The 24,337-nt window shown below is 36.6% G+C and overlaps 1 protein-coding gene across 1 annotated transcript; it reads left to right on the top strand.

The window, feature by feature from the left end:
• Window positions 1-195: 195 nt before the first annotated feature.
• On the top strand, window positions 196-21,230 carry OSGIN2 (oxidative stress induced growth inhibitor family member 2). Its single transcript, XM_001368525.5, has 6 exons — window positions 196-970; window positions 8,823-8,977; window positions 10,174-10,310; window positions 10,548-10,739; window positions 15,586-15,677; window positions 19,381-21,230. The coding sequence occupies exons 1-6, from the start codon at window positions 927-929 to the stop codon at window positions 20,411-20,413; spliced, it is 1,653 nt and encodes a 550-aa protein (XP_001368562.2). The 5' UTR covers window positions 196-926; the 3' UTR covers window positions 20,414-21,230.
• The last annotated feature ends 3,107 nt before the right edge of the window (window positions 21,231-24,337 follow it).

Genomic DNA, 24,337 nt, shown 5'->3' with positions numbered 1-24,337 from the left:
TCTAAGAAGCTACAACAGTCCTTTCAAGATGTCAGGGGGTTTCCCCAGCGCCTGCCGCGCAGTCCAGGGAGAAGGAGCTGCTTTCATTTCCCATCCCTCCTCGGTAATCCTCCTCCAATCTCCCTCGTAGTCACGCACTTTGCTCCTCCTTCCTTCCCATCTCCCGCGGCCCCCAGCAGCGGCACGAGTAGAGTTGAACAGAGACTCCCATCCTCTCTACCCCTCAGCCCCACCACCTCCGTCTGCGGCCCCCTGCAGCGTAGCGCTTGCTCAGCCGCAGAGGCGCGTGCCCAGACCTTGCTGCCCCCAGCCGCTGCGGTGCGAGCCCAGACGTCGCGACTCGCACCTCCCCGAGATCCTGGGTATCAGGCCCAGGAGGTAAGGAGAGCGGAAGTCGCTTTTAACTGAGGCCCTTTGCCTGGCTTCTAGCCGGCTAGCGCGTCCTCAGCCCCTAACCCCGCAAGGCCTCCTCCTTCCGTCAGTCTCCGCCTCTCTCCAACCTCACCCCTACCCCCCCCCCCCCCCCAGCAGTCTCTTCTCCACCAATCCTCTACTGGTGCCACCACCGCCGCACCTGCGAGGCGGAGCCCTGGCCGCCCCGGCGTCTTCTCTGCGTCCTCCCTCCGCCCCCCACACCCCCAGGCGTCCGGAGATCATCCTCCGTCCCTCCCCCTCCCGCCCCCGCCTTCACCTCACCCGCCGCCGCCTCAGTCTCGGCCGCACTGTCCCGGAGCGGCGGCGGTGGGAGCGGAAGCGCCCTCTCTTTCCTCTGCGGAGTCGGCGCCGCGGCAGCTCGAGAGCCGGCACGAGTGGGACAACTGCCGCAGCGCCCTAGAGGAGCGCCGGGACTGCGGGGTGAGGGGCAACGGTGGCCACCGGGCCGGCGAAGGAACGGCGGCGGCGGGTCCCCGCTTTTGCGCCACCCGATGCCGGTGTGGTGCTGCCGGTGCTCCCTGGTCGGTCATTTCAGGTGAGCATGGAGGTGAAGAAGGGATGCGGGAAAGAAGCCGGAGGAGGCGGAGAACCTTTCTCCCCATCGTTCTCAGCCCGGGGTCGCAGGACACGGCTCTTCCTCCTCTCGTGCCGCTCCCTGGGCGGGGACTCCCGCACCGGGTCTGGTGTCCGCCTCTGCGTGGGGCCGGAGATGGGCCGGGGGCCGGCAAGGCCGCGTGAGGGGGAGGCTCGTCCTGCCCGGGGAGTTGTAGGATAAAGTTTTAAGGGGGAGGGTGGGGGAGGCAGGGCCTTTCCTGGGCCCTCTTCCAGCCGGCTCTGCTTCTGAATGATTTAAAGTGTTCCGAGCACAACTTTGCCATCTGGGAAGGGGCTCGAGGTTAGGATCGATCCATTTTCTAAGCGACCTGATTAAAAATAGGTTACTTGAAACATCAACTGCTCTCTGTAAGCCCCTTTAACCAGAGGGGGAGAAATTAAAGGAAATTCTAGAGCTTATCATAGAGAGATTTTATGCCCTAGAAAATATTTATTTGCAAACCAAAGTAAATCTTTATTCTAACAATTGAGTCCTTTTGACATCTGCGCACTTCAAAACTTGAAATTTGCACCCTTTCAAACCATCGAACAAAAGGACACTTCACATTTGGTACTAACATTAAAAAGAAAGCAAGAATTTTGCTAGTTAGCACAAAAGAGATATGACTTACACTTATATTTTAACATTGTAAAAACAAAGGCTCTATTTAAATAAGAACGTATCTTAAGGTGAGTTTTTGTAGACCTGTATATTTTCAAATAACTTAAATTTGCTTTGTAACTTATTCTTGCCCCAAATCTGAGGGAAATAGCAGAATTATTATTCTCTTTGTTCAGCGATTTAGAGACATCATAGAGTCATAGACCTTAGAGCCTCTGGCTGACTTTCCTCATTTTACAGTCTAGGAAACTGAGACCCAGAGAGATTAAGTGACTTGGCCATAGTCACATAGGTATTAAGTAAGTCTCATAACCACCTCTCTCATTTTTACACGCGAGGAAATTGAGAGCCAGAGAAGTTAAATGCCTTGGCCATCGTCACACAGGCAGTAAGTAATCAAGCAGAATTAAAACTCAAACCCAGGTCTTTTTGACTGCAAATTTTTGCTATTTTACCACTACCACGTAGTGGTATTTTTTAAATTTATTTACCACTATCCATGTAATGAGGCATAAACATCATATGTGTTATAAATTAAAATAATATTTTATTTTCCAGAACTAAACAAACCTTAACTATAATTACTTCAGGCTTTTATTTGAGGGCATAGTTTGTGCCAAAGAGATCTAGAAAGCAACTTCTAAGTCATCAAAAACTTTGAATCCTCCTGACTACCCACACAACTTTCAAATAAAACTTGTTTTCTATAGTCATTTTAACATCTCTGCATACCTCACAACTTTAAATTTGCACTATTCAAGTCATTTTGCAGGAAAAGCATTCTTTTCGAAGCAAGAAGAATATTTGAAAATTAGACTAAATCAGAATAGGTTTACTTTTTGTTATAGTATTGTTAGAAAAAAGGGGAGGGTACAAAATGGATTCCCTCCTCCCCCAGTGATTTATTTGCACTAGATCAAATGGGGGAGGAAAGGGGAGTGAACATAAATTGAACCCCTTTTGACCCTATAGTTTTGGGGGGAAACAGCTTTTTTTTTGTCAAATCTTTAAACTGTAAACTAGCTTGCTATTATTTTTAAAATCAGTTCTAATTCAGAAATTTGGGTAAACATTGCCAGATTTTTTTTTTTTAAGAATTAAAAAGTTTTTTAAAGATGTTGCTTGTGCATGGGGGGTGGTGAGGCCCTGCTTCCTTTTACTTTATTTTTCAAAAGAGAAAAAAAACCCTTGTCCTGAAAGAGAGTTATGATTTTTCATTTTACTGAAATGGACTTTTTTGTAATGTAGTAATATATATATATATTGAACCTTGAGATTGTCTCACTAAGGATTATAATAACGAAAGTAACAAAATATAATTGTGATTACTTGGCTGACACATCTACATTAGTCGCCATCAAAGTTGAACTTTAATGAAGATATGTTCTTTTTTCTGTCAGTATTAGGGTATGATACAAAATTTTAAACTTCCTAAATGCCTAAAATTAACTGAAAGAGCATTGGTTTTATATTGATAAGTCAAATGTAGCCATTTCTCCCAAATAGAGAAAATATGGTTAACTCAGATACAAAATGGAAGATAATCCTCATGTTTTTTAAAATTAATGTTTTTTATGCCCTTTGCTTTTACATCACATTCATTTCAGATATGTACACCTCTTGCACTCAAGGAGCCATTCTTTGTTACAGAGATTTTTAAAAAAAGGGAGGAAAGGCAGAACAGCACAATCAGCCAACATATCAGTGGATCAGAAAAGAATATGCAGTATCCTTCACTCATAGTTTCCTACATCTACAGTGAAGTTATTGAGTGCATTTTTTGATATCTTCTCCAACTTCAGGCTTGATCATTATAAATAACTTTAAGTTTCATCTTACCATTCTTTTTTTCTATTTACATTGTTGTCATTATGTATACTGTTTTCCTGCTTCTGCTTTTTTCAGACTATCTATTACGCTCTTCATACCTGGTAAAGTAATAGGATATTCGGGACCATTTGTATGTTAAAATAGTCAAACAGACTTTTTGTTGTTGTTGATTTTCTTTCTTTGGTTCAAAGTCTGATTTTTTAGATTCATGAATATTTCACAAGCATCACACTAATAATCAAGGTGATCAATTTCATAGTATCCCAGTGTTTTATAATATATGGCCACAAAACTGATCAACAGTCAGTAATAACAAATATTAGTTTCTACTTAAAATTCAGAACAGATGTCCTATAATGTGCTTTAATATAACTAGGTATAATTTGTGATGAGTTAAAGCAAATTTTTGAATTAAAAATGGAAAATTTAAAACTATGAGCTGCTCTCCATATTTTGAATAGAAAAAAAGTATTTTTCAGAATTTGTATTTACACTGACCGGGTATGGAAGAGAAACATTTTTGTAGGCAACCAGGATATGTTTAGAACTTTTTAGATTGTTGGCATGATCAAGCAAATTATAACCTTAGGCTTAAAAAGCACAAGTTGTGTTTTCAGACTTCATGTTACTAGATGCAGAATTCTAATGAAGAAGATAACTCATTAAAACTGCACTCTTGTATCCTGTTAGAACTTCAAATCTAACAACTTCAACTGGAAAACAGTCTTAGAACTCTTTTGTTAGTTACTATTTTGAGAAGTATGGTGTATTTGAATCTTACGTTTCTTCTATGCACTTAAGAGATGAAAATATTAAATATTTCATGGCCAACACCTTTAAACTTTCCCAGTATTACTAAGAGAATTCTAAGAATTATTCCTTAAAAGAATTCAAATACTCATTTATACTCAGCCTAATTATTTTCCTTTTAATATACTTTTGGTTTTTTGACACTATGTAAAATATCTTGAGTTTTTCCAATAACTTATTACATATATCAAATTTTGTCACTTTCTTACTAGTGATATAAGTAAACAGGAATAAATAATGTTCCCAGTGTGCTTCCTCCACATCTGGTAGAAATAAAGGACCATTTAAAAATTAAATAAGTCTACTTTTATAAATATTAATTTCATATATATAGATAGATAATATATAATAATTATATTAATAATGATTTAATATTGTTTTTCTATAATGTGGAGGCTGCTAGGTGGCACAGTGGAAAGAGCACTGAACCTAGAGTCAAGACCTAAGTTTAAATTTGGTTTCAGATACTTACCAGCTATTTGACTCTGGGTACAAAGCACTTAATCTGTCTGCTTTGATTTCCTCAGCTGTAAATGAGGATCATAATAGCACCTACCTTCTAGCAATGTAAGAATCAAGTGAGATAATATTTGTAAAGTGCTTAGCACTGAATGTCTGACACACAGTAGACACTTTATAAATGCTCATTCATTTCCCCTTCCCTAAATGCATTTCTTTTTGTAAGTGAGAAATAAAAAATTGTATAGGTTATAAATAAGCATTGAAATAAAATTCTTGTATATAATGAATAGTATTTCAGTACAATAATGAATTATCACAGTATGATATAAAAATGTTAGTTGTACAGGGAAGTATTCTGTGCTATAACATATTTCTTTCTATAGTTGAACATTCAATTAACTTAATAAGAAAAATTTAGAAGGGAGTGTTGTTGAAGCTATAAGGCTTGGATAAAGCTGACCTTGGAGTTGGGATGACCTAGCTTTGGTACATAATGACTATTTGACCTTGAGCAAGACACTTGTAACCTCTCTGCACCAGAGAATTCTGTCAGCCATCCGTTCTCAAATTCATGTTCTGTCTTAATAGTTTTAAAACTTATTGAGCTTTTTGTTTGCATCTGTTATATCTATTTATATTTACCACGAGAAATTAAAATAGCTTCATAGTAGAAGGAAAATAGTTTTGACTTTGGAGACCCCCTGTGATAGAGGCTGGCACTAGAGAAAAAGTGTCAGACTGAAGAGTATATGAAATTGATCACCTCGATGGGGTTCAGGTGTTCAGCAGCTGTAACGGGTTAGCTCAGAGAGAGGAGAGGGGGTTTGAAGATTTTCCCCCTTCTGCCTTCCCTCCTTAGCTAAAGCTGCTCTCCCCAATTCACTCTTGTCCCTCTTGTCCTCCCTCCACTACTCAAGGCCAAAACATCTCCCCTTGATCCATTCACTCACACTCAGCTTGGGGAACAGATAACTTTAATGTTAACTCAGTCAGGTAATACAAAAGGAATAACGGGCAGGGAAGAATGGGAAAAAGGAAAGTGGGGAAAAGGGGGTCCCTGTCTCTATCTAAACCCTTTCCCCTCCCTCCTTTGAGTTTGAGGGGAACTCAGGCTTTGGCAGCCTAGTCCCCTGAGAGAAAGTCAGGTTGACTTCACGAACCCTGGCCAACAGGAGCTGAAGTAAAGTCTGCTCAGGTTTCTCTTCAGAAAGTCCCTTCAATTGGTAGTGTTGGGGGAAAGATTTTCAGTCACCAGCAGGAAAAGTGGGTAACCCTTAGGAGAAAGTCTTTATCCACCTTCTCTCTTCGACGTCTCAAGATGGAGAGACCCTCCCTGCTCTCCTCACCAGAGACTTCTCTCAGAATTCACTTCCTGGGGCCCCTCCCCTGTCAAGGTGATCAATTTCATATACTCTTCAGTCTGGCACTTTTTCTTTAGTGCTAGCCTCTATCACACCCCTGAAAGAGTCATTAAGAATTGTCATGGATCTATGGATCCCTAGACCACATTAGAGATGCTCAACAGCTCTACTTAGACATAATATTTATACTGGTTTCTTCACAATGATAACATCTCAAGTTTGAACCTGGAGGGAAAAAAATATTGAACTGAAAGGAGTACTAGATTTAGATTGAGGGATTTCTCTTTATGGCTTCACAATTTAGCTGTGAGAAGGTCACTCAATTCCATAAACATTTATTAAATGCCTAGGTACTCTGTTAAGTACTACATATGCAAGGATGGAAAAGCAACTCATAATATCTACCCCTCAAGAAACTTAAGAGTCCAGGGGGGGCAGCAAGATGCCTCAAGTTGGATTGAGAGACAGGCCTAGAGATGAGAGGTCCTAGGTTCAAATAAGTGACCCTGAGCAAGTCACTTAACTCCCATTGCCTCACCCTTACTGACAGTCTATTAGAGGGAATAACACAAATAACAAACAAGGTGGAATTCAATAAGAAAAGATCAGGCCTGTAAGAGATCCATGGTGGCAAGAAAATTTGAGAGGTGGATGGTCATTTCACTTGGAGAAAATTTAGTGTTCATGGAGGAGACAGAAGCTAAATGTAGTCTTAAAGGAAGAGGATTTTTGGAGTCGAGGGAGGGATTGATAGATTTGGGAACAGCCAATCAAAATGAACAAAGAGGAGCAGCATGAAGGAAATCTGGATATTGAGGTCCTGAAATGTCAGGCTAAGGCATTTGTACTTTATCCCATGAGTGATAGGAAGGTTTTTGTGCAAGGATGTGACATGGTCATACCTATTCTCTAGGAAAATCATATTCTATATACAAAGGATGGATTAGAGAAGGTAAGAACTGAAAGCTACGATTCTGGATGGGGATATTAATATACTTCAATTTAAGAGGAGGGAGGGTTGAAAAGAGCAGCAATGGAATACAGGAGATGTTAAGCTGTGAGGTTGGCAGGACTTTAATGAGTAAGAGATAAGGAATAAAGGGAAGAAAAGTTAAAAAAAAACCAGTTTTGATCCTTGGCATGGGCAATATAATACTGTAATCAAGAGAAACCAAGAACATTGAAAGGTCAGATTTGGCTAGATTACATGGTTTCAGCTTTGAATATATAAGCATTAGGTACGAGAGGGACATTTTAGTGGAAATTCCCAGCGGGTAATTAGAGGAGAAATAGCATTGGACATAAAGGTTTGGAAATCCTCTCTCCAGGTGATACATTGAAACCATAGCAATGGATAATATATACAGGAAAGAGACTACAAAGAGGAGAGGGGCTAGGGCAGACTTATGAGTTAACTAATTTGAAATTTAACTTCCTTATTCTTTTCTTCTGCAAAACCTCCCTTTTCTGAACTTCCCCATTTCTGTTCCAGTCATCCATATTCAGAACCTCAATGCCATTGTTGACTTCTCACTTTCTCCTTCACCCCACATATCTAATCAGTTGACAAATGGGGATTTTGCCTCCTCAGCATCTCTCTTGTCCTAATATTTTCACTCACATAGCCACCACTTTAGTTCAGCTTCTCATTACCTCTTACCTAATGCAGTAGTTGCTTACTTTGCCTCTGCCTTATCTTTCCATCCAATCCTCCACAGCTCCTAAAACAAAGCTCTAACTGTGTAACTTTCACACTCTAGTCTGTCTTTCCCAGTTTTATCATTCTCTTTCACACATACTATAATGGAACCAAATTTTCCTTCTTGCTGTTCTTCATGACACATGTTCTGTGTCTTTGCATAGGTTATCTATCTCCTTAGCATCTTCCTCTAGAATCCCAAGTTTCCTTCAAAACTCCACTCAGGCAACGTCTTCTACATGAAGTTGATTTCCCCATAGCTGCTGTGGTCAAATGTGGGCTAATCATCAGCTGCTAGTGCCTTCCTCCTAAATCATTACTTTGTATTTATTTTGTATATACTTATATATGTACATGTCATCTGAGTATACTGTATAAGCTTCTTGATGTCAGAAACTGCTTGTTGGTTGATATATATATATTCCAGTAACTTTTTTTCATGTAAGAATCTATAATTTATAGTTCATGTATCTCTTTCCAGATGTAGAAAGTGATCCCTTTGTCCAGTGGAATCTACCAAAGACCAACATAAAAGATTCTGAGAAATTACTAGTTTTGAGTTGTGTGTTCAGCAGGGATTGGTTGCCTGCTTTAGTAAATTAGCAGTGAGTAGAACAAATATTTGAAACTTCATCAAGTTTTATGCATTCCTAGGTAAAGTTAATAAGTTATTTTGTTGTTTTGTGAGTTCATAAATTATTTTAAAACAAAAAATAAACTGAATTTCATAACAATCAGAAATGTGTTGCTTCTAACACATACTGATTAAGTGACTCCAGAAAGTCACTTTACTGTTCAGAGCTCTATGCAACTCTAAGATTATAAATTATATTGGTAGAAGTCTACCTATAAGGGAGTTCCTTGTGCCAGTGAAATTGCAGATCAAGCTCCTATCCTAGTTAATTTAACAGTGACAGAATAAATGCAGAAAAACCTGATATCACAGAATGTAAATGATGACATGAAGATTGAGCTAATCACACATTCTGTTCTTTTTTTCTTCTTAAAGAAACTATAACAACCCTGAAACTGAAGGGCAGATTTTGAATTCCTTAGTACAGTATTTTGGTGACAGTTTCAGCAGAAAAGTTAAAGCAATGCCATTAGTTGAAGAAACTTCTTTACCCGAAGACTCATCACTGACTTTGCCTGTGGTAATAGTCGGTAAGTTCTTTCCATTTCATGTTTAAATATTACTGTCATTATCATTGCTACTTTGTAAACCCCTCAACTTGTTTAATCAAGATCCTCTTGCCATGATATTATATGAAATTTTAAACTGAAATTTTTAGACTAACTTATTAGTCTAAAATACAGTTCTCCTAGCATATCTGTTGTTTGTAAAATCATTAGTTAAGTTTTTGGTGAGATTGGGCTGGCTTTTGTATTGTATTAATTAAGGAATCATTTAAAAGGAAATACTGGTATTATTGTACTTTTCTCAAAAAACAAAACAAAACTTCATGCTAGGTATAAACCAATAAAGTCATGGGGTGACTATATAACTATTGGAGTATGCAGACTTAATGTAACCTTGAGCTAGTTTCCTCTTTAGTTAACCAAAAGAGCCATGCGAACATCATACTACCCCTTATCATATTTAATTATACTAAATATAGCAATTAGCAAGTATCTATTAAGAATTTACTGTATGCCAGGATCTAGAAATATAAATACACTGAATGAAGCCATTCTTTTCTGCATTATGCCTATAATACGATAATGCCTTCGAATTTTCACCAAATACATGTTCTCTATATAGTCTTTCCTTAAATGCGTAGATATAATTATTACTTGGCTGTCAGTTTGAAATTTAACTTTCTCTTTACACTTTACAAATATCTCATTTGATCCTCAGCAACTTTTGAAAATAAGTGCAATTGCTATTTTACAGTTAAGGAAAATGAGGCAGACACAGCCATGAGTATGGAGCTGGATTTAAAAGTCAGGTCTTCACTAGCTAACCCTAAGTATTCTCAAGTTGTCATTAATGAAGTCATGGTTTTTTCAAGTACAGTATATCCAGGAAACTATTTAAGATTTGTTTTCTCCTTAGATTACAGGTTTAAGGTTTTAGAAAGAAATGGCTTATGATGAAATATTTTCATTTTTAAATTTCTGTTTGTGCCTTAATGGTATCTATCGTCAGGCTATTTGTCTAAATAACTGTTCTATTTATATCTGCAGGGGTCAAATCCTGTTTCTGGTCAAATAATCATATCTTCATATTCTAAAAGATTTCCATGTTTGCAGCTTATGTTTCATTTCTTAAAAGCAGTGCCCCTTGAAGGGCCAGGATTTGACCTCTAATAAGACTTCCATTGTTTCTTTACAGTGTGACAAACTATTGTTTTTTATAGGAAATGGACCCTCAGGCATTTGCCTTTCTTACATGTTGTCAGGATACAGACCATATTTATCTCCAGAAGCTGTACATCCAAATCCAATTTTGCATAGCAAATTAGAAGAAGCAAGACATCTCTCCATTATTGATCAGGTATTATTTCCTAAGTATAAAATTAATTTTTCTTTAAAACTGGAAGTGACATTCACATTCTAGTTTAGGATTATTTTATTAGTATAATTCTTAAGTTGAAAATCCATTGTATATGAAATGGTATCACATTTTATACATTAACTCTATAAATTAAATGTTAAGTTTTTCCAGGTCATTGTCTTGATAGGAAGTGAGTAGTGACCCTTTCATTTCAACTGGTTTTTTTTTTTTTTTTAGGATTTAGAATATTTGTCTGAAGGTCTTGAAGGCCGATCATCTAATCCAGTTGCAATACTACTTGATACACTTCTTCATCCAGATGCTGACTTTGGATATGATTATCCATCAGTTTTGCATTGGAAATTAGAACAACATCATTATATTCCTCACTTGGTTCTTGGTAAAGGACCACCTGGTGGGGCTTGGCATGTAAGTAATATTTTACTTTTTATGTATTTCTTAATGTGTATGAATATTTAATTTTTGCATGTAATCTTCCTCTGGATAGACCTGCTTGCCTTTTTTTTTTTAAACCCTTACCTTCTATCTTAGAATCAGTGCTATGTATATGTTCCAAGGCAGAAGAGTTATGAGGGCTAAGAAATGGGGGTTAAGTGAATTTCCCAGGGTCACATAGCTAGGAAGTGTCTTAAGGCCAGATTTGATCCCAGGATCTTTTGTCTCTGGGCCTGACTCTCAATCCACTGAGCCACCTTGTGGCCCTCATCCTGCTTGACTTTTAAAATTTAAACCAGAATCTCAGAATTGGAAGAGATCTCATCCCATGTCTAAATAGGCATCTCCTCTACAATGTCCCCAATAAGAGGTCATCCAATCTTTCTGCTTGAAGGCCTTCATTGTAGGACAGTAGACTTTCCTGAATCAGCCTGATCCATTTTTGGTCCTCTCTTACTGTTAAACAGTTTTTCTTTATAATGAGTCTAAGTTAACTTCCCTGATCTTAATTCTGTCCTCTGGGGCCAAACAAAACAAATGTAGTTCCTCTTCCACATGAAAACCTTTCAGGTACATAAAGACAAGAAAGCCTCCTGAGTCTTCTTTTGGAAAAACATCCCTATTTCTCAAATGGTGTGGTCTCCATTCCTTCACTATCCTGGTCACCCTCTTTAGGACACTTTCTGGCTTGTTAGGGTCCTTCCTAAAATGTGCCTAGACATTTTCAATGAGCAACAGTTTTAAAGTTCAGTTCTGATTACAAGAAAGAAGTCTATTTTTAGAAATATACAAGATACCTTGCCCCTCTTTTATCTCTGTTTTTTCAGACATTTTGCACTTTTTATTCATTTTGGCATCTGGAATGTGATAAACTCTTGCTCAAACATTGAAGTACTAGAGTCAAGATACAGCCATCCTAAAAGGAGAAGAAAACCTTAAATTTTAGGTATTTACAAGACATTTATATAGTCTTAGATAATTTGACTACTTTTTGTTTTAAATGCTATACAGTTAAGTCCCAGTTTATAAACACCTGTACCTATAAATGGTTACCATTATAAACCCTTTACCAGTACTGACATAGCCCTACTAGAATAACACTTAACATTTAGCAATTTAATAACCTCAAATGATAATGGATATTGATCTAATTAATTATAGTAATGTTGAATTCTAATTTGATTACTAATGTACTCAAATATATTCAGTCTGGCCAGTAATGTGAGAATTAAATAGATAATGTTTCAGAAGTTGTTTTATAGTAAAACATTAAAATTTAGATTGTTCCATTTTAGATTTTATGAAAAAACAGATAAATTGTATAATGTAGGACATATCAAAATTAGAATAATTTCTTCCTCTTTTTTACAAGTAAGAAGAATCTAATTTAAAATCTATAGATTTTCAAGGGCTTTCTGAATTAAAGAGCCTCATTTAATATTATCTTCTGGAGAAGCATTATAGGTATTATGCCTATTATTATTGCCTGTGGAGTACTTTATTTCTTAGAAAAATACAATATATAAATACAATTAAATGCCATGAGTTTTAAATTAAATTATTCTATACTATTTTAGTAATATAGATTTTTGTATATATCATTGTTTCTGAGAAGCAGATGCTTTTGCCCAAGGGGGCCTGGGTTCAGGTGCTATCTTTGGCACATACTAGCTATGTGACCATAGGCTAGTCACTTTAATAAGTCAAGTGAGTAAGCACTTTAAGCATCTGCTATGTTCCCAATACTGTACCAATTATGGCAATATAAAAAAAAGGCAAACATTCCATATTCTCAGGGACTCGCCCCCTCGTAGTAGAAAACAACATGCAAATAACTGTACAAAGAAAATATGCACAGGATATTTGGAGATAATCTTAGAGGGAAATGCTTCTTGCAGAAGGTGGAATTTTAGCTGGGATCTGAAGGAATCCATGAGAAGGAGATGAGGAGGGAGAGAATTCCAGGCATTGAGGACAGCCAGTGAAACTGAACAGTCGGGAGATGAAGTATCTTATACAAGGCGTACAAGTGGCAAGGAGGTCAGTGTCACTGGATCATAGAGTATGTAGAAGGGAATAAAACATGAGAAGACTAGAAATGTAAAAGGAGGCAGATAATGAAGTGCGTTAAAAACAAACAGAAGATTTATATACAGTCCTGGAAATAACAGAGCTGCTAGAGTTTGCTTAATAGGAGGGTGACTTGGTCAGACCTGTGCTTTAAGTAAGATCAGTTTGATAGCTTAATGGAGGATGTATGGAGGTGGAGATAGGAGAGGAACCAACTAGAAAGCTATTGTAATAGTCCAAGAGTGATGTAATAAAGGCTTGTACCAGATTTCAGTGTCAGAGGAGAGAAGAGACCAAATATGAGAAATGTTCATGAAGAATTAGAAAGACTGCAGTTGATTGGATTGGGGTGGGGGAGGGGGGATGAGGGATGAGAAAGAATGAGATGCTGAGGATAACACCTAAATTGGAAGCTCAAGGGACTGGGAAGAGAGTAGAACTCTCAATAATAGGGAAGTTAGAAAAAGAAGGATTTGGGGTGGAAAGATGAGTTCAGTTATGTATGTGGTATATTTAAGTAATATTTCTGCACTACATTCAGTTCACAATTTCTGTAGGCACACGGACATGTGAGTCTGAAGATTAGAAAAGAGATTAGGACTCAATAAAGAGATCTAAAGTTTATTTGCATAGAAATGATAGTCATATCCATGGAATCTTATGAAGTCCAGTAAAATGGAGAAGAAGGTCAGGACAGAGCCTTGGGCGGAGTGGGTCCTCATAGTTAAATGAGTGTGACCTAGTTGAAACTCTAACAGAGACCAAGAAGTAATAAAAAAGTTTAAAAAAAAAAGCTAGGAAAATCAAGAGCAAGCAATGTCATGAAAAGAAGAAAGTATCAAGGGAAAGAGAATGATCAGTATTATCAAAGACTGCAAAGAAGTCAAGAAGGATGAGAATTGAAAAATTAGACTTGGCAATTAAGAGAACATTAGTAACCTCTTAATGCCCTCCAGATAACTCTCTAAGATTGTAAGTTATAATCACTTATTCTTTATTTGTGCAGGGAGTTCACACTCTCAAGTTTCCTTATACTGATGAAATCATACATCCAAATCCAGAAAAAATAGTATTCTTGAAGAACAATGTCTATGCTTAGTTTTTGTATATTATTATATAGTGTTTCATAATGCATCACTATAGGTTTGTATTTAAATTCTTTTACAAACTGAAAGATCTCTCAAATAATATTGATTTTATAAAATCTGACTTTTGTATATTGGGCTTTCTTAAAGGGAAGGCATGCCATATATAGCTCTTCAAAGTGAAATTGTATTTATCAAAATTGTTTGAGAACTTGTACTTTTCATTATCATACTGGTATCCTTTTGGCCCTGCAATTTCTAATCTTTTGCTGCATTTTTGTAGTGATTTTTTTTCTTTTGAGAACCAAAAATTATGGAGGCAATAATTGATCAAATATTAGATTTTATATACAAATTAATATTACGCTTCAAATCAAGGGTAAAAAAGTATGGATATGCTTTAATTTTCCTAAACAAACTCATCAATCAGTGGTGGAATTTAGTTTGTAGCTCAAACTCTGACTTTAAAGCCAACTACATTATGCATTAGATGAGGCTATATCAAACATTGCATAAAGGCTGTCTCCAGGCTATGAAAGGCTCTATTCATTCTGTGAAATGCTTAAAAAATTATAGCAGCTCTCTATCTGACAAGTCCAGTGCTCCAGCCTCTTGGTTCTGGTTTCAGTTCTAGGTCTAGAAGATTATACCAAAGCAGCATCTGTGACTACTACTTTCATATACCCTTCTTCCAGTACATGAATGATGCTTCATCATTTGAGCTCCCACTGCTCAGTTGTTTGGGGAACCATGGTAGAATGAGTTGAGAGGCAGGAAGCCAAAGTTCTTGATTTGCCAAGTGGAGCTAATGGCCTTACAGACAGCATAGAAATGATGGGCATGTTTAGACTGATTCTGTGTTAAGTAAGGCAGGATAGGTGTACAAGAAGGATGTGGAATTGTGAAGGACTCATTATTACTCCCTTCCCTTCTGCTTCTATCTGTGGACCATCGTCATCATTATTATTTTAACCCTTAACTTCAGACTTAGGATCAATACTGTGTATTGGTTCCAAGGCAGAAGAGTGGTAAGGGTTGGGTGTTTGCCCAGGGTCACACAGCTGGGAAATGTCTGAGGCCAGATTTTAACCTAGGAGTTTCCATTTCTAGACCTGGCTGTCAATCCACTGAGCCACCTACCTGCCCCCAGAACCATCATTTATTTATAGAATCATGGTCTAATTCTTTACTCTTATGAGAGATGTTGCCTGCAAATTAGCCCAGCCTATGGAATGAATATTGTATGATAACTAACAGTTTTCGGATAACTTGATAGTAAGATGAATTTAGGACACCTGGGATATTAGATAGTAAACTTCCTCTCTTGATTTAAAAGAAAAAATAATTTTTCTTCTCTTCCTAAAATGAGAGTATTTGAATTATGTATTGATTAGGAACAGCTTATAATAAAACCTGAAAAGTTATCTGGAGTATTTAACTGTTTACAATTATGTAATTTTAAAAAATTGTATGAATTAGGAAAATATATGGGTCCTTTGATATGGTGCTAAGCATATAAAAGTTTATTAGTAAAATTAGGCATTATAGCCATTTTAAATTTATAGAGTCAGTTAAAGGACTTTTGTCAATTTAAAGTTTGAGGAAAATCTAGGCAGTTGTTCAAATGTATGATGGCTTTGACTTTTTTTTTCTTCTTCAAATAGCATATGGAAGGTTCTATGTTGACAATCAGCTTTGGAAACTGGATGGAGTTGCCTGGACTTAAATTTAAGGATTGGGTGGCTACCAAACGAAGGTAAGGATTAATTTAAGGTTGCTAAATACTTCATGGTGTCTTGTATCTAGAGGCATCTGCTGAGATCATATTGTCTAGGCCATATCATTTGATACATGAAGAAATGGAGACTGAAGGCTAAGTGACTTGCTTAGGTCATATAGCCATGCCTTTGTTTAGAGTTTTCTCCAGGTGTAATGCTTTTTCTCTCCTTTCTAATCAGTGCCTTTCCTTCAAGGGTACCATTTTCTTCAAGAAACCTGCCATGCCCCTCAAGAAACACTTTCTATAAGCTCTAAACTAACATAATGCTTTGAACATACCTAGGAGTACTTCATCATAGACTTTAAGTACTTAAGATGATCTCTTGTAAGTACTTCCTCCACTGAGGCAGATCATAAAATACTTATCCTGTGCTACTCCTTTTTCATCTCTTCCAATAAATCTTTAGGGAGGTTGTGGGGAGTAGTAGAAGAAGGTGAGGTGAAGCTCTATCTAGATCTCTTCCTGTTTCATACATATGAATACAGCATGTAACTGGCTGTTATCACTTATTCTCATTACATGCCTGAATGACTTCCTTTTCTGGTCACATAAGAATAAGAATTAACAACTAGTTATTTGCACTTTAAGGTTTGCAGAGCACTTTTCAAACATCTTATTTGAGCTTCATCACTCTGGGAGGTAGGTACTATTTTATAGTGGAAAAAACTGAGGCAGAAGTTAGGTGACTTGCTTAGGTCACATAGCTAGTAAGTGTCTCAGCTAGATTTGAACTCAGGTCTTTCTTAATCCAGGCCAAGGGCTCGATCCACTGTGCCACCAGTTGCCTCTCAATATCTTTTATTCTGCATCTTGCATACAGTTTGTCACTAGTCTTAGTCTATTGATGCCCACCATCTTGCCATTGTGTTTTGGGTGAACTGCATTTTTGATTCATTGGAAAATTTGGTACTCTGTGTTTTTGTAAGCATATTATTATCACTGGGAAAATAAGATATTTAAAAGATGAAGTTTTAACTTCAGGGAGAAACCTGGAACTTTTAAAGTGTGACACAATTTTTGCTCTCTTCCTCCTGAACAAATATGGCTAAATTTGCTATTTATTTACAGTTGTCAGACCATCATATATAAACTAATGGGCAATCATCTGTTCTCTCCATCCATCTGCATGTCATATTCTAGATAAAAGGAATTATTCAACCATTAAGTCTTTTCTGGGTAGACAAACCAAATTGTTGAGACTTTTTGGATCTCATAAAGCTCTATAAATGCTCATAAGTCTTGATGCAGTCATTGTCATTTGCAAATGAAAACTATGGCATTAATTCATATAGGTTGATTTCTATTGCATGATGTTATGAAAACTTCAGTAACAGTGAAATGATACAAGGTATTATGTAGTTTCTTTATTGGCTACTGATCCATCCTATCTTTTTCCTACCAGTTTTTTCATTAACACTGCTTTTTATTTTCCCCCTAAAACTTACATTTTCCTCTTATTGAGCTACTCAGTAAATTTTTATCCCTCCCTAACTACCTTCATCTTCTGCCCACTTGGGCTATTGTATTTGTATATCTGGCTGTGAAAGTATGGTTGTATCTCTGGGTAAGAAGGAAGTGTGTAAATAGTTTATGACTGAGAAGTGTAGAACAGGAATGTGATCTGAGGAAAGAAGCAGATATAATTGACTAAATGAGAATGTTGGCAAACTACTCAGGACAGATGACAGTGAGCCTCTGAGTTAAAATACCTACATCAGAAATATGAAAGAAGAAAATGAAAGGATGACATTTCAGTTTAAAATAATGAAAGGCTAAAATAAATATAATCAGAGAAGAAAAATAGGAAAACACTAAAACATTTTAGAGGCAGTGAATGTTAGGGTGAATATGACATAGAAAACACTGTAATTTGAGATAAAAAACATAGAAACAGTACACCCTAAAGCAGAAAGTCAATCACCTAATATTTATGTCTACAAAAATGTTTCCTGAACTGTCATCACATTAGCAGAATAATTCAAGTTAAACCTTTTGTCCAGTTGGAAAAAAATATTTGAGTGCTTAGTACTTAGAAGCATTGTGCTAGATGCAAATATGAACAGAATTCAATTTCTATCTTCATAAGGTTTATTTCACCTTGAATTTAAGAATTTTGTATTAAGAATTTGTCAAAAGTACAAGGTAATTTATAGTATTACAAGCTCAAAAATACTGTCCTTAGGAAAAATTCAGAAACTTGCTATGAAAGTAGCTTTAAGTCAGTGAAATTATACTGTTTGCTCATTTTCCTCTTTGGCTGATGCATAAGAATAATATGCTTTTATTTGAATTTTAGAAATGTTCATTCTCCTATTTATAGATCTAAAGCGATTTTAAAAAATTAATATTACCTGGATAACAATGAAATTCTCAAGTTTTTTACTTCATTATTTGAATTTTAAATCCCAATATGGGGTTTACAAATTTAATCAAGACATTTTAGAAATAGTTTTCCTACTTACAAAATATATTAGGCTGTCATAAAACCATTTTAAGGTAATTTAATTGCTCTTTACTATAGTTGGGTATAGTGTGTAAAAAATGAAAGAAGTTATTTGACATAGTTAAAAAGAACACTGTTGATACTTGGGTTTGAATCCTACATTTGACACTAGCATGTAAGACATATTTTTGACCTTTAGTTTCCTCACCTGTAAAATTGGAATAATATATATAATACCCATTTCACAGGGTAGATGTGAGGATCAAGTTAAATATTGAATGAAAAGGGCTTCACACAAACCTTTAAAATGCCATGAAAATATCAGATTCTTATTACAAATTAGAGATTTTATGAAAACCAAACATTTCTTTTACTTTAAATGTTTGTATTAAATAAAAAGGTGTACTTTTGTTTCACAAGAGAAGAATGTTGTATATTGAAGCACTTTGCTTAAAATTTATGAATGAAATTTCAGGGGGAATTGTTACATTTTTGGATAGCAACAAGATTTCATTGGATTTACATTGTATTTCAATGTAAATAATGTAAAAAGTTTACATTAAATAATTTTCAATTTTATAAAATATCTAAAGAATTAACTCTGTAATTATAATTCATATGTTAAATCATAAAATCCTAAGCATTTCAGCAGACAGTAGTTCATAGTAATATTTTGGAGCCCTAACTCACACCCAGTTCATCTTCAGCTAATGACTAATGACTCAATTGGAAAATTTGATGAGTTTTTTGGCATTTGGAATATAAATAACTTTTAGTCATGTTTTACTTCTTTCATCAACTAACCTACCTTATTTGACATGAGTTAACAAAAAGATTCTGTATTCTGAGTAGAGTTATGTGACCTCTCTCTTTAACTTTTTAAAGGAATTTGATACATCAGGTAGCTAAGAGTTGGAAAGAGTTTCTGAAGTAATCCAGTCTAAGATTGTGTGATTCCATTATTTTTGAGGAGTTAGTAGTCATTAAAAAAGGAGAGGGCAGTTGTTTGTTTTGCTTTGTCATGGTACTAGGGCTTACAGTTGTCTGAAGGACTTTTCTTCTTGAAGAGTGTTTTTAAAACATAATGCTAGAATAATATATGAAAAATATTTGCCTAACTCCAGAATAATTGAAAATTTGTTAATAGAGCCATATAGAAGGAGCATGGTTAGAAACTATTGAATAGAGAGGTTCTTTATAGTAATTACAGCATTGATTTTTTTCCCCCCCTTAAAGGAACATTAAGAGTGATCGAGTTACACCAGAGGAGATAGCTCGCTACTACAAGCACTATGTGAAAGTTATGGGTCTTCAGAAGAATTTCCGAGAAAATACTTATATAACCTCTATATCAAGACTTTACAGAGATCAAGAGGATGATGACCAGGACAGTGATGATATTTCAACACCACAGTTACAAATGGAAAAAGCAAAATTTATCAAGAGAAACTGGGAGATTAGAGGCTATCAGAGAACAGCTGATGGCTCTCATGTCCCTTTTTGTCTCTTTGCTGAGAATGTAGCTCTAGCAACTGGAACTCTGGATTCTCCTACTTATCTGAAAGTTGAAGGGGAAGATTTCCCCTTTGTGTTTCATTCAATGCCAGAGTTTGGAGCTGCCATTAGCAAAGGAAAGTTACATGGCAAAGTGGACCCAGTTTTAATTGTAGGTTCTGGACTTACTGCAGCTGATGCTGTGCTGTGTGCTTACAACAATAATATTCCTATAATCCATGTGTTCCGGAAACGGGTAACTGATCCAAGTTTAATTTTCAAACAACTTCCCAAAAAGCTTTATCCTGAATATCATAAAGTCTATCATATGATGTGTACTCAGTCATATTCTATAGACTCTAAACTTCCATCAGCTTATACCAGTTTTCCTGAGCACCATGTGCTTTCATTTAAGACGGACATGAAGTGTGTTCTTCAGAGTGTCTCTGGATTGAAGAAGATCCTCAAGTTATCTGCAGCGGTGGTATTAATAGGCTCCTATCCTAATCTGTCCTTTTTGAAGGAACAAGGGTATGACTTAGGTCATAATTCAAACCAGCCAATTACATGTAAAGGTAATCCTGTGGAAATTGATCCGTACACATATGAGTGTACTAAAGAAGCTAATCTTTTTGCCTTGGGGCCTTTGGTTGGAGACAATTTTGTAAGATTTTTAAAGGGTGGGGCACTGGGTGTTACTCGATGTCTAGTTACCAGACAGAAGAGGAAACAGCATTTGATTGTTGAAAGAGGAGGTGGTGATGGTGTAGCCTAAAGTTACTGTGTTTACAAATAATAATTCATAACTAATTCATATGGACAGCTTGCCATCAGCATTTTTAATAGTGATAATTTGTGGTCTGATTTTGCTGGGCCTGTATTGCCTTTAACAGGAGGTACACAACTATACTCATCATTTTGAAATGTTGTGAGAACTTCATTTTCTTATTTTAAAACTACCTTGTACTGCCAGATGTAATTTTCAAAGAAATGAAAAACACTGTCAGTTTGTCTGGCCAACTTTTAAAAGGCCTTCATTTTAACTGAAGCACTGTAACATTATTTTAACAAGACTTAATTTCAGTTATTTTTCTTCCATTTCTTGGGTTTAATTTTCAAACTTTTATTGCCTTGAAAACATAAAATCAGATGATTACGCTAAGAAGTTGACTTTAATATAATTTTAGGTCTCAAGGAGAATGTTATGTGGGAAAACACTTCCTAAAAAAGATTTTATTTATTTTGCTACATCATCAGTTTTGTAAATTTTATTTGTCACTTAGATTAAGATGGTCTGTAAACAAAAGAAGATTCTTTGTTAAATTCAATGTAGACTTCTTAATTTTAGATTCTAATAATAATCTGACAGTCCATTAATGTTGGGATACATCTGCAAACTTGGCCATCTTAAGACAAATTAATAAAGTATTTTGTGGAGGTTTGTTCTCTACTAAACTTCTAAAAAGCTTTCCAGTAATACTTTGATTTGAAGTATGATAATAAATTGCTTATATAAGTGCTCTTACTATTGTGTGAAGAGTTAATAATCTTAATAGCTTACATTTATACAATATAATTTTTTTGTCATTTTATGCAAAGTGTTATGTGTACATTATTTAATTTGAGCCTTATAGCATTACTGTGAAATAGTAAATATTACATCCATTTTAAAGATGATTATGCTGAGGTTTTGACATTGTGACTTGGTTACAATGTCAATAGTAAGCTTTAGAAAGAATTTCCTGGCTTGAAGTTCAATATACATCCTGCAGTATGATTTTGCCTCGTTAAAATGGTGAGTGAATTATGCTGAGAGAAACAGCTTGCAACAGAAATACTTTCTGAAAACAAGCCTGTATGCTGGAGTATTTATTAATAGTCTCATTTAAAATTATTTTTGGCCTTTGGTCTGCCAAAGATATTCAAGAAATTAGAATTGCTAAGTAAAAAATTGTCTTCCATTTCCAAGGTAATTGTTACTATAGAATACCCAGTTCTTCATTTTTTCATTGGAGTTCTTTAAAATTTTTGATCATTTAAATTTGTTGTCTGGCCTTAATGTTTTCACTGTCATTGTTAGAAGAAAATAGAATTTGGAGTTGGGAAAGGATTTAGAGGCTTTTTAGATTTGCCAGGACAAAAGTCTCTAGGCAGTATTCTGTAACCCTTATGCAGCCTAACCAACTTTTGGACAATTTCACCTATTTTCCTTCCAATTCAATAAATTGTTTAATTCAATAAACAGCTATTAAATGCCTACTATATACCAAGCACTGTGCTTAGTGCTGGTAATACAAAAAGAGGTAAAAGAGAGACCCTGACCTCAATTAGTTGACAATCTGATGCTACCAAGTCATATGTCACTGTATCTTATAGGAATGAAATAAGATATACATATATATTGATAAAGTTCTTATAAGGTAAATAATCTTAAAGTTGTCTCTGAGGCTGCGGAGTGGCTGAAGCAGAAGGAATTCTGTGCAGAGACTTGGAATTTTGAAGGGGGAAGGGGAGAAAGAGTTCCAAGGCAGTTAGTCTCTAACTTCTGTGGAGGCTATCCAGCTTTGCTCTCTCTCTTTCTCAACATAGCTCTGCTTGTGACAGGAGAGAAGGAGAAACCCTGGAAGTATCTTGAGGGTTTGTCCATTCCTCACTGGAAAAACCAGAAGACCTACTGCTGTGAAAATGGTAGTGTGAAAGGAGAAGACCAGAAGATCTGCTTGCCTGGACTCTCAGTTTTACCTCAGAGTCACACTCTTCTCAGGGAGCCTTTAAGACATTTTGGTTCACTGACTTTGCCTACGTGGAGATACTCTTAATATAAATAATTTACTTTTATATAAGGATTACAGATAGCTTAGTCAGATAGCATCTTTATGGGTTTTAGTTGTTGGTAAGGAGTTGTGAGAGTAGCTTGAGTGAATTCTCAAGATCTGAAGAAATTCGCCATGAGATGAAAGAGGATTGGGTGGAGAATCTAGTTTCCCTTAGAGTTAAGGCATCCTTTTATTATTAACCCTTATTCCTTATATAATATTAGTCTGCAAGTAGTTTGTGTACTGGCTCAGTGAAGGGAAGTTCACCCTTGAAGGAGGAGAGCTGAAAATACTTTGTGATCATCTAGCAAAGTATATTACCACAGTATCCTCCTTATTAACATCCTTTATTATCCCAATATTACAGTCTTTACCTACAGTCTCCATTGCTGCTGCTGCCAGCCAGAAGCAGGGAGAAAAGCATAATACATCTTCCAACTTCTTTTTGTTTGTTTCTGACAGGTGTTACAAGGGAATCACTTTAAAAGACTGATATATATTAATTAAGGTCGCCAAGGAATTCAGCTATGTAATTCCTAAATGAAAACTCAAGTTTGCAGTCAATCTTTTATGGAGTTTAATTACAATAGGAGGAAGAAAGGAATTAGAGATAGAGAGAGAGAAAAAGGGAGAGAAAGGAATAGGGCTTAAATACCCCTTCTGTTTAGGCTGGGCCAAAGGCCTAAGCCCTTAGATAGCTGGGGCAAAGAAAGGAGATCAGTCCCTATTACTCACATGACCAAAATGGAGAAACAGTCTCAGAGGCCCCCACCTTCAGCTTCCTTCAAAGCAAGCTTCTCAGAGTACACTGCCACCACTCCGATCAACTCCTCAACCACCCCTGAGTCTTCAGACCCCCCTGATCTTTAAGGAAACCATCCAAGTTGCCTCCCCTCAGTTCTCACATCTACCAATCACTGTCCATCAATTTCACTGTGCCAATGGAGGCTCTAGCTTAACCCAGGACCGCCCAGAGGCTTTGCACATGTCTGTTGAAGGTCATATTTTCAAATGATTAAATCTTTGATCCTTTGCTACAGCCCTTTCTAAATCCTGTTAACCTGAGTAGGGTAGAGATTGGAATAATTAAATTTTGATCTAGGCTGCAGCCCTTACTCAATCCTGTTAGGACTGAATAGGGTGGAGATTGATTCCAAGTATCTCCATTGTATCAATTTTAAAATCAATCATGACTCAAAGAAATTCCTGTTCTATGCTTAAGCATAGGTCAAAGTCCTTTCCATTGTTCAGCAAAGGGTTTCTGTCCTAAAGTAATCTTAAGAAGGGAAGAGAAGGAACCTCCCATGCCAATGGGGTTCACATTCCAATAGACTATCAGTAAGAAATTTTCCAAGTATGAAATATCCCAATGGTGAAATTTCCAACATTTATAAGTCTAAGGAATTTTGAGGTTTACACAGGATCTGTGATTTTATTGAGCTCCTGCCATTTTGATGCCTTATTTACAATCTAGAGCCTTCAGGATCTGGGAGCCACTGAGATTAAATGACTTGCCCAGGTTAACAAAACCACTGTTTCTGAGGCAGGTCTTGAACACCAAAAGATAGCACCTCAAATATGCAATGATTGTGGTAATGGCCCTCTTCGATCTCCAAGCCAGACATCCCAGTTTCCGTCAGTTGATCCTTATATGATGGCTTGATTTAGATTCATTTCCATATGTCTGTGTTCTTCCCAAAATAAGATACCCTAAACTAAACGTGCTACCCTTGTGCCCTGACACCATTCTCCTTGGACACTGCCTCTTATCCCAGCTGCTATATTGGATTATGATTCATTGAGCAAGTCCACAAACCCCTCACCCCACCTCTATATCACTTTTATAAGAACTTTCTAGCCACTTTTGTTGTTCAGTTGTGTCT

The sequence above is a fragment of the Monodelphis domestica genome, chromosome 3 (genome assembly GCF_027887165.1).
Source record: "Monodelphis domestica isolate mMonDom1 chromosome 3, mMonDom1.pri, whole genome shotgun sequence".
Classification (NCBI taxonomy): domain Eukaryota; kingdom Metazoa; phylum Chordata; class Mammalia; order Didelphimorphia; family Didelphidae; genus Monodelphis; species Monodelphis domestica.
The sequence above is the reverse complement of the archived record's forward strand: the minus strand, read 5'-3'. Positions and strand labels throughout refer to the sequence as shown.